This window comes from Leucoraja erinacea, chromosome 24 (assembly GCF_028641065.1).
Source record: "Leucoraja erinacea ecotype New England chromosome 24, Leri_hhj_1, whole genome shotgun sequence".
In the NCBI taxonomy this organism is placed as follows: Eukaryota; Metazoa; Chordata; class Chondrichthyes; order Rajiformes; family Rajidae; genus Leucoraja; species Leucoraja erinaceus.
In genome coordinates this window covers 30,557,974-30,572,486 of record NC_073400.1, presented here as the reverse complement: position 1 = coordinate 30,572,486, position 14,513 = coordinate 30,557,974, and the positions used below count along the sequence as shown (strand labels likewise).

General features: G+C 48.7%; 1 protein-coding gene across 2 annotated transcripts in view; it reads left to right on the top strand.

Annotated features, from left to right (window-relative positions):
• The window catches only part of LOC129708907 (solute carrier family 26 member 9-like), a 104,715-nt gene that overhangs the window by 37,994 nt on the left and 52,208 nt on the right, over positions 1-14,513 (top strand). For both annotated transcript variants that reach the window (XM_055654962.1, XM_055654961.1), the window contains exons 2-3: positions 11,003-11,143; positions 12,400-12,539. In XM_055654962.1, the coding sequence (XP_055510937.1) occupies positions 11,022-11,143; positions 12,400-12,539 (262 nt within the window). In that variant the 5' untranslated portion in view covers positions 11,003-11,021. The remainder of the gene's footprint in view (positions 1-11,002; positions 11,144-12,399; positions 12,540-14,513) is intronic.

Genomic DNA, 14,513 nt, shown 5'->3' with positions numbered 1-14,513 from the left:
GAAAGATAGGATTAATATAGATGAGTGTGTTCCAGGTTAGCATTGGCGTGATGGGCTGAATGGCCTTTCATCATGCTGTACGGTATGGTTCAGTGGCTTTAGAAATGGCCTGCCAGTTGTTTAGCTTGCCTTATGAAAGCATTCTTTAACTTATCATTATCAGGACTTTGTTCAACGCATGTTTCAGTTTGATAAAGTAAGGTCATTGATAGGGTTCCTTTGAAGGACAGGAAAGTATATCGGAGCGATTGCCATAAGGAATGAAGGAATGGTTCCTTTAAAACCCAGGAGAGGAAGGGGTTAAATCAAAAGGTTTCAGTAGCTTGCTTTACAAGACAAGTGGTGACAAGTGGATAGAGCCATAGTCACACAGCACGGAAACAGGCCCTTCAGCCCAACTCATCCATGCCGACCAAGATATCCCATCTGAGCTAGTCCCACCCGCCCACGTTTGGCCCATACCCCGCTAAACGTGTCCTATCCATGCACCTATCCATGCACCTATCCATGCACCTATCCATGCACCTATCCATGCACCTATCCATGCATGTTTCCGTGCACCTTTCCATGCACCTATCCATGCACCTAGCCATGCACCTAGCCATGCACCTTTCCATGCACCTTTCCATGCACCTATCCATGCAGCTATCCATGCACCTTTCCATGCACCTATCCATGCAGCTATCCATGCACCTTTCCATGCACCTATCCATGCACCTATCCATGCACCTATCCATGCACCTATCCATGCACCTATCCATGCACCTATCCATGCACATATCCATGCACATATCCATGCACCTATTCATGCTCCTACCCATGCACCTTTCCATGCACCTATCCATGCACCTATCCATGCACCTATCCATGCACCTATCCATGCACCTATCCATGCACCTATCCATGCACCTATCCATGCACCTTTCCATGCACCTTTCCATGCACCTTTCCATGCACCTATCCATGCACCTTTCCATGCACCTATCCATGCACCTATCCATGCACCTATCCATGCACCTATCCATGCACATTTCCATGCACCTTTCCATGCAGATGCTGGAATCTCTAGTCTAAAACAAAAAAACAGTTAGTTTAGTTTAGTTTAGAGATACAGCGCAGAAACAGGCCCTTCGACCCACCGAGCGTGCGCCGAACAGCGATGCCCCCGTACACTGGCGCTATCACTAGGACCAACTTACACTCAACAGAAGACAATCAACCCACAAACCTGCACGTCTTTGAAATGTGGGAGGGAACCGGAGCACCCGGAGAAAACCCACGCAGTTCACGGGGAGAACGTACAAACTATGTAGGTATCAGACAACTGAACCATCCTATCATCATAGAAATATAGAAATGGGAAATAGGTGCAGGAGTAGGCCATTCGGCCCTTCGAGCCATTCAATATGATCATGGCTGACCATCCAGAATCAGTACCCCGATCATGCTATCTCCCCATATCCCTTGATTCTGTCAGCCCTAAGCTGTATCTAACTCAATTAGAGAGCAGTCCTGACTTACTATCTGCCTGATTGGAGATGCTCGGACTATCTTTAATCGCAATTCACTGGACTTTATCTTGCACTGTATTTGTACTCTGTACTCTGTATCATGTATCTAACTGGACCGCATGCACATAAAAGCTTTTTACTGTACCTCGGTACACGTGACATTAGACTAAACCTAAGCCCGTAGTCGGGATCGAACCCGTTTCTCTGCCTCTGTAGGGCAGCAACTCAACCGCTGCGCCACTGTGCCACCCGTGGATGTATAGGTGGCATTGGATCAGTCATTGGGCACAGGGTGATTGTTTTAAAAAAGAACAGAGCAAAGGACTAAGGCTCAGATAGAGTGGATGCGGAGAGGATGTTTCCACTAGCGGGAGAGTCTAGGACCAGAGGGCAGAGCCTCAGAATAGGAGGGTGTACATGCAGGAAGGAGATGAGGAGGAATTCCTTTCGTTCGAGGGTGGTGAATCTGTGGAATTCATTGCCACAGAATGCTGTGGAGGCAGAGTCAGTGGATAGTTTTAAGGCAGAGATAGCTGGATCAAGTCAAGAGAGTTTTATTGTCATGTGTCCTGGATGAGACAATGAAATTCTTGCTGCAGCACAACAGAATATGTGGATACTTAAACATAGTACCTAATGGGGAAAGAGAAAAAAGAACAAATATACTACAGAAATAATATAGTCTTTAAACCCCTGATCAGTACAAGTGTCAGGGGTTGCATAGAAACATAGAAAATAGGTGCAGGAATAGAGGCCATTCGGCCCTTCGAGCCTGCACCGCCATTCAATATGATCATGGCTGATCATCCAACTCAATATCCTGTACCTGCCTTCTCTCCATACCCCCTGATCCCTTTAGCCACAAGGGCCACATCTAACTCCCTCTTAAATATAGCCAATGAACTGTGGCCTCAATTACCTTCTGTGGCAGAGAATTCCACAGATTCACCACTCTCTATGTGAAAAATGTTTTTTTGCATCTCAGTCCTAAAAGATTTCCCCTTTATCCTAAAACGGGGGAAAGGGAGGAGAAGGCAGGAGAATGGGGTTAGGATGGAGAGATAGATCAGCCATGATCGAAAGGCGGAGTAGACTTGATGGGGCAAAATGGCCTCATTCTGCTCCTATCACTTATGAACTAAGCGCGCAGCCTTGGGATGCCCCTGTTGGTCAGTAAGGAGGAAACATTGGGAACTGCACCGCCATTCATTGTGACAATGTCATACATATCGACAATGAAACAATGCTTCTAACTTGCAGCAGCACAACAGGCCTGTAAACACAGTACTCATAGGTAACATATAATAAATAAACAAATAGAATCAATACATTAATAACCCCAATACTAATACAAAAATGCCTAAAGACGTTCGGTCCCGACCACGAGTGCTGTCTGTACGGAGTTTGCACGTTCTCCCCGTGACCTGCGTGGGTTTTCTCCGAGATCTTCGGTTTCCTCCCACACTCCAAAGACGTGCTGGTTTGCAGGTTAATTGGCTTGGTGTAAATCTAAAAGTTGTCCCAAGTGTGCTGAGTTAGTGTGGAGGCCCTGTCCCACTTTCACCACCTAATTCACAACCTTTTTTAACACGTGGACATTTTTCATCAGGCTAGAAAAACGCCCCGACCTATTTGATGCCACGAGTACCTACGACTAGCATCACGACCTACCTACGACCTCGTGACGACCATGCTGCGAATATGAGTCAAGGGCAAACTTGGCAGAGGTGGTGAATTAGGTCTTGAAAGTGGGACGGGCCCTTTAGTGTGCGGGGATCGCTGGTCGGCACGGACCCGGTGGGCCGAAGGGCCTGTTTCCGCGCTGTATCTCTAAATTAAACTAAACCAAACTAAGCCTTAGTGGTATCTTTCATAGTTCATAGTTTAGTTAGTGTTTTGTCGGGTTCAAGAGCATGATGTATTTTTGATTGGGTAGGAATGAGCTGCAGATGCTGGCTTATACCATCCATAGACATGGAGTAACTCAGGGGACAGGCAGCATCTCTGGAGAGAAGGAATGGGTGACGTTTCGAGTCGAGACCCTTCTCCTGTAGCAGGGTTGTGGGATCTGGAGGCAGGAAAAGGTTTTTTGATTGAATTGCTTGAGAGATACAGCATGGAAACAGGCCCTTCGGCCCCTCGTGTCCACGCCGACCATCGGTCACCCGCTCACACTAGTTCTATGCTATCCCACTTTCACCTCCACTTCTTGCAAACTAGCGGAAATTTACAGAGGGCTGATGAACCTACAAACTTGCGCACCTTTGGATTGTGGGAGGAAACCGGAGCACCCGGAGGAAACCCACGTGGTCACAGGGAGAACGTGCAAACTCCACACAGACAGCACCTGAGGTCAGGGTCTCGGGCGTGGTTGTGGAGAAGCTGTTCTTGAACCTGGTGGTCACTGCGTTCAGACTCCCGTGCTTTCTTCCCGATGGCAGGAGTGAAATGAGAGGGTGGTCAGGGTGGTGTGGGTCTCTGATGATGCTGGCTGCCTTCCTGATCCGCGGTGAGTGAAATCTGTCGATGAGGAAGTCAAGGATCCAGTTACAAAGGGAGGTAGAGAAGGGACGGTCTTAGAGTTTGGTGATGAGTTGGGAGGAGATGATCGTATTGAAGAGGATAGTGATGGCAGAGCTGCAGTAGATGAACAATGGGTGGGGCGGCCTTACAGCGCCAGTGTCCCCGACTACGGGCGCTGCCTGCACGGAGTTTTTATACCTTCTCCCTGTGACCTCGTGGGTTTTCACCGGGTGCTCTGGTCTCCTCCCACACTCCAAAGACGTGCGGGTTTGCAGGTTAATTGGCTTCGGTAAGTTGTAAAATTGTCCCTGCTTAAGAAAGGATTGCAGATGCTGGAAAAATCGAAGGTAGACAAAAATGCTGGAGAAACTCAGCGGGCGAGGCAGCGTCTATGGAGCGAAGGAATAGGCGACGTTTTGGTCCGAAGGGCCTGTTTCCAGGATGTATCTCTTACACCAGAGAAGAGGTTTTACCAGGAGTGTACAATGTATGAGAAGGAGTGTGTTCATTCTGGTCACCTCATCCCACAAAGGATGTGATGGTTTGGGAGAGGGTGCAGAGGTCATTTGCCAGAATGATGCCTGGATTAGAGGCTATCAGCTACAAGGAGAGGTTGGCCAAACTTGAATAGACACCAAGTGCCGGAGGAACTCAGCGGGTCAGGCAGCATCTCCGGGGGGAAAAGGATGGGTGACGTTTTGGGTTGAGCCCCTTCTTCAGAACTTGGGCAAACCTTGGACACACTTGGATTGCTTTCTCCGGAGGCTGGGGGGGGGTGTGGGGGGGGAGAAAATCCGATAGACGTATGTAAAACGATGAGCGGCATAGATAGGGTGGACAGCCAGAACCTTACACCCTCTGCTTCAATCAGTCCAACCCGAAACGTCTTTCGTCCTTTCCCTCCGCAGATGCTGCCTGACCTGTTGGGTTCTTCCAGCACTTTGTGTTTTTGAGCTGGCTTCAGGAGTTGTTTATCAGAGCTCCATGTGACTCAAGCCCAATATTGATTATGTAGCTCATTCCATTGCAGTCTGGTGAAGGACAGGTGACCTTCAGAAACAAAGGGTAGGTGTGTGACCAGCTACAGATGGGGACAAACATGCTGTTCCGTGCGGTTATCAGTCTTGAAAGCTGCACCACATTTATTTAAATAATAATTATGGTTTAAGATTAATGAAGTCTAGACTCGTGCTGGGAAGATTAAGGTTTAGTTTAGTTTAGTTTAGTTTAGATGGTGCAGCGGGCAAACAGGCCCTTCGACCCACCGATCCCGTGCCGACCAGTACACCAGCTCTACCCTACACACTAGGGACAATTTACAATTAGCAGAAACCTTTCAATCCGCACGTCTTTGGAGTGTGGGAGGAAACCAGGGCACCCGGAGAAAAACCCACGTGGTCACTGGGGGAATGTGTATAACCTCCACGCAGAAGGCGCCCGTAGTCAGGATGGAACCCGGGTCTCTGGCGCTGTGAGGCAGCAACTCTACCTGGTTGATCCAGAGGTGTAAATTTAAGAGATTAAAGGATTAGTTCATTAATTAGGTACACATATAACGATCTTTTTCTGCATCCCGGAAACATTTTGTGGTTCGTTCCTTCTGAAGGGAATATACACACTAGTGACTGCGCGGGCAAGATGGGCTGAAGGGCCTCTTTCTGTGCTGAATGGCTCCAACACTTTCCAAGGGCGGAACAGTGGTGCATCGGTAGAGTTACTGCCTCACAGCGCCAGAGACCCGGGTTCGATCCCGACCACGGGTGCTGTCTGTACGGAGTTTGCACGTTCTCCCCGTGACCTGCGTTGGTTTTCTCCGAGATCTTCATCTTCCCCCCACATTCCAAAGACGTGCAGGTTTGCAGGTTAATTGGCTTGGTATAAATATAAAAAATGTCCCCAGTGTGTGTAGGATAGTGTTAGTGTGCGGGGATCGCTGGCCGGCACGGACCCGGTGGGCTGAAGGGCCTGTTTCTGCGCTGTATCTCTAAACTAAACTAAAAACGAAATTTAATTGAGTCTCAACTGCAATTGGGAAGTGCCGGCAGTTCTTAGTTCTCACCACTCTCTGTGTGAAGAGGTGCTTCGAGGTCACGGATTTGCATGTCTATAATTTAAAGATAAGTCCACATTGTCTGACATTTGTACCAGAGGAAATAACTTCTCTCACCCCACGCTGAATTTAGTGTTTAGTTTAGAAATACAGCACGGAAACTGGCCCTTCGGCCCATCCAGTCCATGCCTACCATCAATCACCAGTTCATAAGGTCACAGGAGCAGATTTCTACCATTCAGCCCATCAAGTCCACTCCGCCATTCAGTCACGGCTAGTGGACTTGAAACTCCACCATTCAGCAGAATCTCTCCCTCCTCACCCCCCATTCTCCTGCCTTCTCCCCGCAACCCCAGACGCCCGTGCCAATCAGTTCCAAGTTATCCCATTTTCTCATCCACTCCCTACACACTAGGGGGCAATTCACAGAGGGGCCGCTTAGCCTTCGAACCCGCACGCCATTGGGATGTGGGAGGAAACCGGAGCACCCGGAGGAAACCCGCGCGGTCTCGGGGAGAACGTGCAAACTCCACACAGACAGCAGCCGTAGTCAGGATCGAACCCGGGTCTCTGGCGCTGTGAGGCGGTAACTCTACCGCTGCGCCACCGTGCCTCCAAAACTAAGGTTGATGAATTTTCATCAGGCACGGACAGACTTGGATTGTTTTCTCAGGAACGCCAGAGGTTGATAGGACAGATTCCACCACCAATTTTCCGCCTAACTGGTGGTCCGGCACATCCTTTAATCCGGACAGATTTCCGAGAGCGGACTAGAAATCGCCCACTGGATGTCGCCCCCAAAAATGTGGCCCCTAGGCCGGGTGAGGCGACCGATCTCGACCTCATCGGGACTTCCGCGGCTGATCGGCGGGTGGAATTTGCCTCCCGTGAGCCCGGGGCTCTGGAACTCTGTCCCAGCCACAGCCGGCAGATCCGTTCCCATAGCCGACTCCCACCTTCCCGGGTCTGTGGCGCAGTGAGGCAGCAACTACACCGCTGCGCCACCGTGCTCTATGGTGGCAGTATGTGTCAGGGAGACAGTATAACGTTGCTGGCTCTGATCATGTACAATGCAGTACGTATAACAGGCCCCAGCGGCTGCTGGAGGTGAGGATACAGGTGAATGGGAGAGATGGGTTGAGGAGAGGTGAGGCCTGAGTGCATGGAGCACATTCACGGCAGCATGGAGACGCAGCGGTAGAGTTACAGCCTCACAGCGCCAGAGACCCGGGTTCAATCCCGACCACGGGTGCTGTCTGTATGGAGTTTGTACGTTCTCCCCGTGACTAACACCTACGAGAGAGAAGCGAGTGTTACCAAACTTCTGAATTCACTGGTCGGGGTGGAACCCTCTCCAAGACAGACGTGAAGCTCACCGTTTTTACAAAATGTTAAATGGTCAGCCTGACATAGACTACAAGACCTACACCAAACCCAAACCAATTAGGAGCAGACGTGGGCATTTGATCCAATTTGTGATCCCAGCTACCAAGACAGATGTGTACAGCAATTCGTTCTTCCCCCGCACAATTAAAGCATGGAATAATCTCCACCCAACTATAGTTACCTGACCAGATGCAACTAAATTTAAGGTACCTCTTTCTTCCCAATAACCCTTTCTGGCTTAAGTCCTCCCTCCACCACTTCCAGTTTAAATTCCATTGGGACTATTTTGGAGGACCAAGAAACCAAGAACCAAGACCTGCGTGGGGTTTTCCCCGAGAGCTCCGATTTCCACCCACACCCCAAAGACGTGCAGATTTGTAGGTTAACTGGCTTGGCGTATGTGTAAATTGTCGCTGGCGTGTGTAGGGAAGTGTGAGTGTGCGGGGATCGCTGGTCGGTGCGACTCGGTGGGCCAATGGGCTTATTTCCGCGCTGTATCTCTAAAACCTAAACAAAATAGAACATGGGAACTTTGTCGAAATGGTATTGGTTAAAATTTGTCATTTGTACTACTTTTGCTTTGCATGCCCTCCAGTCCATGGGTTTGTGTTTGTGTGTTTAGATTCAGATTCAATTTTAATTGTCCAGTGACAGTACAGTTTATTGTCCTTAGACGCTGCCTGTCCCGCTGAGTTACTGCAGCCTCTTGTGCCTGTCTTCATTTTTAGTTTAGTTTATTGTCACGTGTACTGAGGTACAGAGAAAAGCTTTTTTGTTGCATGCTAAACCAGTCAGCAGAAAGAATTTACAATCGAGCTGTCCACAGTGTACAGATGCCGGATAAAGGGGAATAATGTGAATACCATTTAACAATAGACAATAGGCAATAGGTGCAGGAGTAGGCCATTCGGCCCTTCGAGCCAGCACCGCCATTTAATGTGATCATGGCTGATCATCCACGTTCCTGCCTTCTCCCCATATCCCCTGACTCCGCTATCTTTAACAGCCCTATCTAGCTTTCTCTTGAAAGCATCCAGAGAACCGGCCTCCACCGCCCTCTGAGGCAGAGAATTCCACAGACTCACCACTCTCTGTGTGAAAAAGTGTTTCCTCCTCTCCGTTCTAAACAGCTTACTCCTTATTCTTAAACAGTGGCCCCTGGTTCTGGACTCCCCCCAACATCGGGAACATGTTTCCTGCCTCTAGCGTGTCCAAGCCCTTAACAATCTTATATGTGATGTGAGTATAATGTGACTAATGTACAAACAAACCTATACGTGGGTGTATCAGGCCGTGCACGAGAGAAAAATAAACAGAGTGCAGAATAGAGTGTTACAGTTACTGACAAAGTGCAGGTTGAAAAAAGCTCAATGGCAGCAACGTGGTAGATTGGAAGATCATTGAGCATATGAAAGGTCTGTTCAACAGCAGGAAAGAAGCTGCTGTTGAATCTAATGGCACGCTGTCAAACCTTTGTATCCTCTGCCGGGCGGGAGAGGGGAGAGGAGGAAGGGAAGAGGACTTTGATTATGTCAGCTGCTTTCCCGAGGTGTGAAGTGTAGCTGGAGTCGACGGTGGGGAGTGTGGTCCGTGTGATGGACTGGGCTACATCCACAACTCTCTGCAAATCTCTTGCGGTCTTGGGCTGAGCTGTTCCCAAACCAAGTTGAGATGCATCTTAGCGGGATGCCTTCTATGATGCATCGGCAAACTGACACAGTGTACTACTGCTAAACACTTATGGGGCTGTCCCACTGGACGAGCTAATTCAAGAGTTCTCTCCCGAGTTTCCCCTGATTCGAACTCAGATAATTACGGTAATGGCCGCTCGTAGATACTCGGGGCTCTCGTGGACATTTTTCAACATGTTGAAAAATCTTCATGAGCTTACCGTCTTTCCCGAGTACCTGCCGTTAGTGTTACGAGCCGCTAAGAGACGTCCCCGAGCTCTGATGTACCCACTACGTACATTCTACATGCTTAACACGAGTTTATTTTTTTTTTAAACTCGGGAGAGCTCTTGAATTAGCTCGTACAGTGGGACGGCCCCATTAGAGTCATAGAATGATACAGTGTGGAAACAGGCCCTTCGACCCAACCTGCCCACACTGGCCAACATGTCCCAGCTACATTAGTCCCACCTTCCAGCATTTGGTCCATATCCCTCCAGACATATCCTAACCATGTACCTGTCTAACTGCTTCTTAAATGTTGGGATAGTCCCAGCCTCAACCACCTCCTCTGGCAGTTTGTTCCATTGTGTGAAAAAATTGCCCCTCAGCTTGCTATCTTTTCCCCTTCACCTTCAATCTAGGTCCTCTGGTCCTCAATTCACCTACTCTGGGCATCTACCTGTACTTGTACTGTATCTGAGATGCGTATCTAAGATGTATCTAAGGTAGACAAAAATGCTGGAGAAATTCAGCGGGTGAGGCAGCATCTATGGAGAGAAGGGATAGGGGACGTTTCGGGTCGAGACCCGGAAGGGTCTCGACCCGAAACGTCACCTATTCCTTCGCTCCATAGATGCTGCCTCACCCACTGAGTTTCCAGAAGGGTCTCGATTGATCTGATCAGTCTGAAGAAGGGTCTCGCTCCACGGAAAACGTCACCTATTCCTACTCAAGTCAAGTCAAGTCAAGTCAAGTTTATTTGTCACATACACATACGAGATGTGCAGTGAAATGAAAGTGGCAATGCTCGCGGACTTTGTGCAAAAGACAAACAACCAAACAAACTATATCCACAATCATAACACACATATTCTTTTACATAATAAATAATGGAAGGAAAAACGTTCAGTAGAGTTAGTCCCTGGTGAGATAGGCGTTTACAGTCCGAATGGCCTCTGGGAAGAAACTCCTTCTCAACCTCTCTGTTCGCACCGCATGGCAACGGAGGAGTTTGCCTGACCGTAGCAGCTGGAACAGTCCATTGCAGGGGTGGAAGGGGTCTCCCATGATATTGTTGGCTCTGGAGTTGCACCTCCTGTTGTATAGTTCCTGCAGGGGGGCAAGTGAAGTTCCCATAGTGCGTTCGGCCGAACGCACTACTCTCTGCAGAGCCTTCTTGTCCTTGGCAGAGCAATTCCCAAACCAGATGGTAATGTTCCTGGACAAGATGCTTTCCACCGCCTCTCCATAGATGCTGCCTCACCCGCTGAGTTTCTCCAGCATTTTTGTCCACCTTCCAGCATCTGCAGTTCTTTCTTAAACATAAGATGTGTCTGAGTTGTATCTAAGTGTTTCTGTACAGTGATACAAAGAGGAATCTCAGTGTACCGCAGTACATGTGCCAACTACCATACTGCAGAGTTTAATAGGGAACTGCAGATGCTGGAGAATCGAAGGTTACACAAAAAAGCTGGAGAAACTCAGCGGGTGCAGCAGCATCTATGGAGCGAAGGAAATAGGCAATGTTTCGGGCCGAGTTTCTCCAGCTTTTTTGTGTACCATACTGCAGAGACTGTCAAGCCTCATTGGAGATAAAAGTTGTTGAATTTCCTCTCTTGACATGTTGTATTTCTCCGCAGTGATTAAGATACCAGCAAGATGCATATCCGTCCACGTTACATTGTAGACCGATCTGCCTACTCCATTCCCGAATTTGATGAGGAATACCAGAAAAAAGTCAGGAGTTATCCACATTCACAAAAAGCACGGAAGTTATTCAGGTAAACCAAAAACAATTGGTATTTTTCTTTATGTTCAAGAAGGAACTGCAGATGCTGGAAGATCGAAGGTAGACAAAAATGCTGGAGAAACTCAGCGGGTGCAGGCAGCCTGAAGAAGGGTTTCGGCCCGAAACGTCGCCTATTTCCTTAACTCCATAGATGCTGCTGCACCCGCTGAGTTTCTCCAGCTTTTTTGTGTACCTTCTGGTATTTTTTTTTAGTTTAGTTTCGTTCAGAGGTGGAAACAGCCAGTCTGCTCTGACCAGCGATCCCTGCACCTTAACACTACCCTACACGTCAGTCTGAAGAAGGGTCTCGAACCGAAACGTCACATATTTCCTTCGCTCCATAGATTCAGATTCAGATTCAATTTTAATTGTCATTGTCAGTGTACAGTACAGAGACAACGAAATGCATTTAGCAGATGCTGCCTCACCCAGGCTGAGTTTCTCCAGCATTTTTGTCTCACTGCGATCCTACACGCTCTAGGGGCAATTTTATATGTACACCAAGCCAATTACGTCTTTGGAGTGTGGCAGGAAACCGGACGATCTCGGAGCAAACCCACGCAGGGCGCGGGGAGAAAGAACAAACTCCGTACAGACAGCACCCGTAGTCGGGATCGAACCCGGGACTCTGGCGCTGTGAGGCAGCAACTCTACCGCTGCGCCACCGGGCCCACCACCCCCCCCCCACCCCCCCCCCCCCCCCCCCCCCCATTCCCCCCAGAGATTATTTTGAAATCTTGACTTATTTTCATTTACATGATGCTAAAACTCCTCCAAACACATGGAGTCAGGATTCTGAACAAATACATGGGAGACAAATAAGTGGAATACATGACCTTCCAACATTTGGTGTTCCTGTTTCATATTTCGAGCATCTGTTAATTGAATTTTGTAAAGCTATTAAGAGCAGACAAATAGGCATATGGGTTTAGGTAGGTAAAAGTGCTGGAGAAACTCAGCGGGTGCAGCGGCATCTATGGAGCGAAGGAAATAGGCAACGTTTCGGGACGAAACCCTTCCGGGCTTCGGCCCGAAACGTTGCCTATTTCCGGAAGGGTTTCGGGCCGAAACGTTGCCTATTCCCTTCGCTCCGTAGATGCTGCTGCACCCGCTGAGTTTCTCCAACACTTTTGTCCACCTTCGATTTTCCAGCATCTGCAGTTCCTTCTCAAACGCCAGGCAAATGCCCTTGACGGAAGAACTTCCATGCAGATTAATCTGTGGTTCTTTTCCTTGATGTTTTCCCAGCTGTTCAACCGCTCGGCTAAAATCCATCGTCATCCAGCTCTTCCCAATAATCTCATGGCTTCCGAAGTACAATTTCAAGAAGGCGTTTATTTTCGATGTCATTGCGGGTATCAGCGGAGGAACGATACAGGTGCCTCAAGGTAAGAAGCCTTCCCTCTCCAGGTGAAACCAGTGTCCCACTGTCAGAGTGAGGGCCAATGCAAATTGGAGGAGCAGCACCTACATATGTTGCTTGGGCAGCTTACACCCCAGCGAATAGACAATAGACAATAGACATTAGACAATAGGTGCAGGAGTAGGCCATTCGGCCCTTCGAGCCAGCACCGCCATTCAATGTGATCATGGCTGATCCTCCCCAATCAGTACCCCGTTCCTGCCTTCTCCCCATTTCCCTTGACTCCATTTTCAAGTCAAGTCAAGTCAAGTCAAGTCAAGTTTATTTGTCACATACACATACGAGATGTGCAGTGAAATGAAAGTGGCAATGCTCGCGGACTTTTGTGCAAAAGACAAACAACAAAACAACCAAACCAATTATAAACACAATCATAACACACATATTCTTTTACATAATAAATAATGGAAGGAAAAACGTTCTGTAGAGTTAGTCCCTGGTGAGATAGGCGTTTACAGTCCAAATTGCCTCTGGGAAGAAACTCCTTCTCAACCTCTCCGTTCTCACCGCATGGCAACGGAGGCGTTTGCCTGACCGTAGCAGCTGGAACAGTCCGTTGCAGGGGTGGAAGGGGTCTCCCATGATTTTATTTGCTCTGGAGTTGCACCTCCTGTTGTATAGTTCCTGCAGGGGGGTGAGTGAAGTTCCCATAGTGCGTTCGGCCGAACGCACTACTCTCTGCAGAGCCTTCTTGTCGTTGGCAGAGCAATTCCCAAACCAGATGGTAATGTTCCCGGACAAGATGCTTTCCACCGCCGCTGCGTAGAAGCACTGGCGGATCCTCGGAGACACTCTGAATTTCCTCAATTGCCTGAGGTGGTAAAGGCGTTGCCTTGCCTTACTCACCAGTGCTGAGGCGTGTGATGCCCATGTCATATCCATTTTGCATATCTTTCATTCATTGTTCTGTATCTCTCCACATCACCGTCTATCGCTCTCGTTACCCTCATCCCTAACCAGTCGAAGACCCAAAACATCACCCATTCCTTCTCTCCAGAGATGCTGCCTGTCCCGCTGAGTTACTCCAGCTTTTTTTGTCTGTCATCCCGTCAGACACAAGCTGGTCAAGTGTCAAGAGCGCTTAATTGTCATATGTATCGAAAACTGAACAATTACATTCTTTCTTGCAGCAGCATAACAAGTACGAGACCACACCTGGAGTATTGTGTGCAGTTTTGGTCCCCTAATTTGAGGAAGGACATTCTTGCTATTGAGGGATTTGCAGCGTAGGTTTACAAGGTTAATTCCCAGGATGGCGGGACTGTCATATGCTGAGTGGCTGGGCTTGTACACTCACTGATTTAGAAGGATGAGAGGAGATCTTATTGAAACATATAAGATTATTAAGGGTTTGGACACGCTAGAGGCAGGAAACATGTTGGGGGAGTCCAGAACCAGGGGCCACACAGTTTAAGAATAAGGGGTAAGCCATTTAGAACGGAATCGAGGAAACACTTTTTCACACAGAGAGTTGTGAGTCTGTGGAATTCTCTGCCTCAGAGGGCGGTGGAGGCCGGTTCTCTGGATGCTTTCAAGAGAGAGCTAGATAGGGCTCTTAAAGATAGCGGAGTCAGGGGATATGGGGAGAAGGCAGGAATGGGATACTGATTGGGGATGATCAGCCATGCTCACATTGAATGGCGGTGCTGGCTCGAAGGGCTGAATGGCCTCTACTCCTGCACCTATTGTCTATTGACACAGTGACTCAACGATAAACCTATACCTCAACTTAAGCAGAACAAACACTTAGACTCAAACACACGATCCTGGCCATAATCAAACATCAACACTTGTGGCGGCACGGTGGCGCAGCGGTAGAGTTGCTGCCTCACAGCGCCTGAGTCCCGGGTTCGATCCTGACCGCTGGTGCTGTCTGTGCGGAGTTTGCATGTTCACTCTGTGGCCACGTGGGTTTTCCCCGGGTCTCTGGTGCTGTGAG